Consider the following 4,820-nt stretch of genomic DNA (forward strand, 5'->3'; position numbering starts at 1 on the left):
AATAATAACAATAATAATAATAATAATAATAATAATAATAATAATAATAATAATAATAAAATAATAATATGAAAAATTATTATTTATAATGAAAAATAATTATTATTATTATAGTATATTATAAATATTATAACATTGCTATTATTGTTATTGTTATTATATATTATAAATAATATATAATAACAATTGTTATTATTGTCATTATAATTGTTATTATAAATATTATAATTTGTTATAATAATTATTATTTTTATTATAATTGTAAGAATCATTATAATTACTACTATTATTATTACATCAAAGTGGAAAATTATAATGTTTAGTGGAGAAAAAAGATGAAGTGAGATTGAACAGCTTTTATCAATTTTACGATATGATTGATTAAAAACGAATATAGTTTTGTATTTATTCTCATATATTTATCATATATATATCATGTAAATTGCAAAAGAAAAAATAAATAAATAAATAAAAATTATACGGAAATGAATGTATTTAACATTAAATTTTATTCTATTTAACCAATATTTTTAATTTAACCAATATTTAATTTTAATTTAACAGCTAATATTCAGTTGAGATATAAGTGAAAAATTTTGATATGAATATGTAAAATCCCAGCATAAAAAAACTTCAAATAATTATCTAAAAACGCGAAATTAAATTTCCATATTATTAAACTCGTTTTTTTAAGCATAAAAACAAAAAGTTTCACGTGGTCTACTAATTATGGCGCTAATTAATATATTGCGCCATTTATACAGATCATCGGATCTTTGTATGTGTGGTGTATTATAATATAAAAAAAGTAATTAAAATCATTCTTGACATTAGCAAAATAAGTGAGACAATAAACTGTGGATGTTTAGAAATTATAAAATTTATGAAATTCATACAAGAAATTATTTTTTTACTCATTGTTATTGTTGAAAATTGAATGAAGCTATTAATTAAATCTGAAACAATAGTGTACTTTAATAAATGAGCGAATCACAATTTTAATGGGAAAGTTTTCGAGCTTTAAAACATTAAATTTTAAATTTGAATTTGGATCCATTGCTACTACACGGTTTTTTAGCTATTTAAGTATACGATGCAAATCATTTTCCGCAAATTTTTGCATGTTAGATTTGAAAAAACAAAAAATTTAATAAAAGAAAATTGTACAAAAATTTTAGTGGAATGGAAGAACAAACTGGCATTGTAACCGGAACCGGTGGCATACCATCATTACAAATTCAAATTCTTGATGGACATGGTATTATCGGTGGCGCTGTCACACATGCTAGCGTTGGACAACCGTTAACACTTAATATTGTCCTTGAAAATACAGGTTTGTTCACAATTTCAAATATTTTTAATATGGGAATTACATTTTATCAAATTCCTAACTAAAATTAATCACTAATTTACAAATTACCAATTAAGTTTTAATAAAACAAGAAATCTAAAATGCGTTTGTCGCTGCTAAAATTCATTTTATATTTACCAAACTTTATTTCCTACTATTAATTAAGGATATTAGTAATAACAATAACAGAGCATAATTGGCTTTTCTATCTGAACCTAAGTTTTAAATCTCAGATTCAGTGTTGCCAAAACATTGGAATTTGTTTTTACATTCCATTTTAGATCTCAAATGGTCATACATTTTACTTCAAAGTGGTGAAACTAAGTAATTATTAACTGTAAATAGCACTGACCATTTGTTGCCAAATTTTTTTCATTTTTTATTCCTAGAAGAATAAAAAAAATCCCCTTTTCTACCTGTGATAGAGTAATCATCCTTGATCAATTTATTAATTTTGAACAAGCATTAATCACTATTAAAATTTCAAAATAACTTTTAACAAGAAAAGATTTTCAAAAATTATTCATAAATTTAAGAATCTCTTTGTTTTTTTTTTGAAAGTGAAATTATAATTACAGAAATTTATGATTTTTATGCACATTCATGTGTGGCTCACGATGGTAGCAATAATCCGGATGCATTGGTGCAAATTATTGATGCAAATGGGTAAGCCCTTATCATTTTCTTATCATTTTCTCTAATTAGAGATTGGAAAGAAGCAAGGGAGTTTAAACAATTAATTAACTTTTGGCATTTATCACTATCATTTGGTAATCTTTTTCTAAATTTTGATCGCTTTTTTAGTCTTTATTTTTAAGCTTATAGATGTGTTTTAGTTACAAAAGTGAGAAAAACATGACTTTATTTAATCAGTGCATGTAACCTCTGACCTTTTTATTGTTTTGTAATTCTTTTCTTTTTTATCTATCCATTAATATTAAATCTACCATTTTTTTCGTTTTTAATAAGTTAATCAGTTTTTTATTTTTGTTTTTAAACTTATAGATGTGGGATAGGATTACCACGAGCAATTGAGCTACCAGTTTATATGACATCTCCCAGTAATGGTAATCCAAAGCATGTTTACATTTACATGTACGGTTTTCAATTTACAACATCACAATTTGTTTATTTTGAATGTCAAGCAAGGCCATGCATACGCTCATGTGAACGACAGGTTATTTTTATACCTTGAATATCTCGGAATTGCTTAGGATGAAATTAAGTTTGTTACCATGAGGGAACAAAGACAAAAATTAGAAGCTAAAATATAAAAGTTAATAGTTCAAAAGTTTCAGTTGGAAAATTTTTTTCTGTATATTTAAAATATTTGTGGAATGTAACTTCGCCTTTTACTATTATCGTATTACAATTTCATTAATACAAAATAATTGTTAGTTATTTAGGTTGATTAGATGGCATACTCGAATACTTCCTTTATTGTAATGGCGGAATTTAATAAGTATAGTTAAAGAACGTCATCTCTTTTTCTTTTTTTTTAATTTTGTAGCAATGTGAAGCAGACAAAACAGTGATAAAAGAGACAACATTAGCATTGTCAACAACAAGAAGAATAACAACTACAACATCAGCAACAATGACAACAGTTAAAACAATAAAGACAGTCAAATCAGCAATACGATTTCGCCGTGAAACAAAAGTAAAAGCAGTGAAATTACTCACAGTTTTGGAAATGAGACCACCAGCACGAATATTCGCTGACAAATACCGTATGTTATATGACAATTTAGTAAATAAAAAAAATGACAAAAACTTAATAAATTGAATTATATTTGGAAAATGAAAATAAACAATTCAACGGGGTACAACAATTCAATATTTTTGTACTGCAGTTCATCATTTAAATTTTCAAAAGTTAAATCTATTTTAGTTTGTTACTGGGAGTTAAAAGGATGAGGAAATTTAATGAGCAATAATATATCAAAACAGCAGTAACACATGGAAACCTATTTATTAACTTATAAAACATATGTATGATAGTGCGCACTTACTTAATACTTTTGTTTCTTATTCGTTTTTACTTACTGTTTAAAACAATTTACTATCGATAACTAGTGTAATAATGGCACCACAGTAATACCATCGGTGTTATTACTGATGTTATCATTAATTGGTTGGTTGAAGAGAAAAAGAGAAATTGAAATGTTCAAAATTTCAGATTCAAATCCGAGTACAAAATTATCAACAAACTTAGGATCTACTTGTCCACAGTTATTTTTTCTCATTATATCATTCATCGCGCTAGGTTTAATGCCGACCGTGACAATAATAGTATGTTATGGAATTATTGCACATCGACGACAACAAACGCTTGATATCCAACGAACAGCCTCATTTTCCGGAATTCATACCGAATCAACCTATAGCTCCTGATTGACAACTGACTGTTGCTAGCTGACAATTAATTATTATCTTATTTTCTTTCTCCATATGTAGATCATTCTACAGCCTTATTTTGGCTATTATACGCTTTATCTGATCTTTATCTGGATAGCCTGATTAGAGATTGATTTCAGAAACATATATATATACTTATGAACTTCAGCTGAACTATTGTTCTGAAGACCTTAAAAGCTGGACCAGGTCCAGCTATAATCAATGAGGGCACCAGACTATTCAAAGTCCACTCCCATTAAGCAATTAGACTTTCTAGTTATTTCAGTTGAATAAATTGGCATAAACGAAAGAACATCGTTACTCATTTTTTACCGGTCTCGACAAATGTCGCAGGGTACTTTATCAACTTATCATTGTAACCTTTAACCATAATATTACATTTAAGCATAAAATTTTAATCATTTGCTGACGTCCCCATTAATACACCTTCTTAATTTTCCGAATTAATGAAAGCAATGTACTGAAAAATAAAATCGCGAAAATTTCATTTATACTTGATGGTATATCTCAATGATGACTAACGAAATCTTGAACAGCCAAGAACTCACTACCGCTGACCCTACAAAACTTCTCCAAAAATACGTAAACTGTTATTATCAATGGAATTGGTCAAGAAGATGCAGTCTTCCATTTTTTGGAATTTACGCTGATGCAATCTATAGGTCACTCAGTCTCAGTGATGATCTCAGTGATGAATTATTGCTGCTAAGTGATAATTATTGGCACATGTCTTCGTCCATTTTTCGAGTTCTCTTTTATTTCCATTCATTTCTTATTGTGTTTACTACCACAAAAGCATTTGTTTATGGAAAAAATGATATGTTAGATGGATGACAATATAAAAGTCACAAAAGACATTGACAGCTTGGGTCCAACCACACCAAAGAATAAAAGAAATATATCGTTCGATAAATAAATGACTCATGAGATTACTCAATACGTTTTTACTCTTCCTCTTTTTACTCCTCTAATATAAATATATCGTTTGATAAATAAATGAAACCCAAAGCCGCAATATGGAACAAAACATATCAAAACAAGACAAAAAAAA

At 27.1% G+C, this 4,820-nt stretch overlaps 1 protein-coding gene across 1 annotated transcript; it reads left to right on the forward strand.

The window, feature by feature from the left end:
* Window positions 1-1,182: 1,182 nt before the first annotated feature.
* LOAG_12699 (hypothetical protein) lies at window positions 1,183-3,745 on the forward strand (the record flags this gene model as incomplete). Its single annotated transcript, XM_003148212.1, has 5 exons — window positions 1,183-1,333; window positions 1,930-2,017; window positions 2,357-2,528; window positions 2,862-3,081; window positions 3,531-3,745. 5 exons carry the CDS (start codon window positions 1,183-1,185, stop codon window positions 3,743-3,745), a joined length of 846 nt encoding a protein of 281 aa, XP_003148260.1.
* Between the last annotated feature and the right edge of the window lie 1,075 nt (window positions 3,746-4,820).

Source organism: Loa loa (assembly GCF_000183805.2).
Source record: "Loa loa unplaced genomic scaffold supercont3.279, whole genome shotgun sequence".
Taxonomy (NCBI): Eukaryota; Metazoa; Nematoda; class Chromadorea; order Rhabditida; family Onchocercidae; genus Loa; species Loa loa.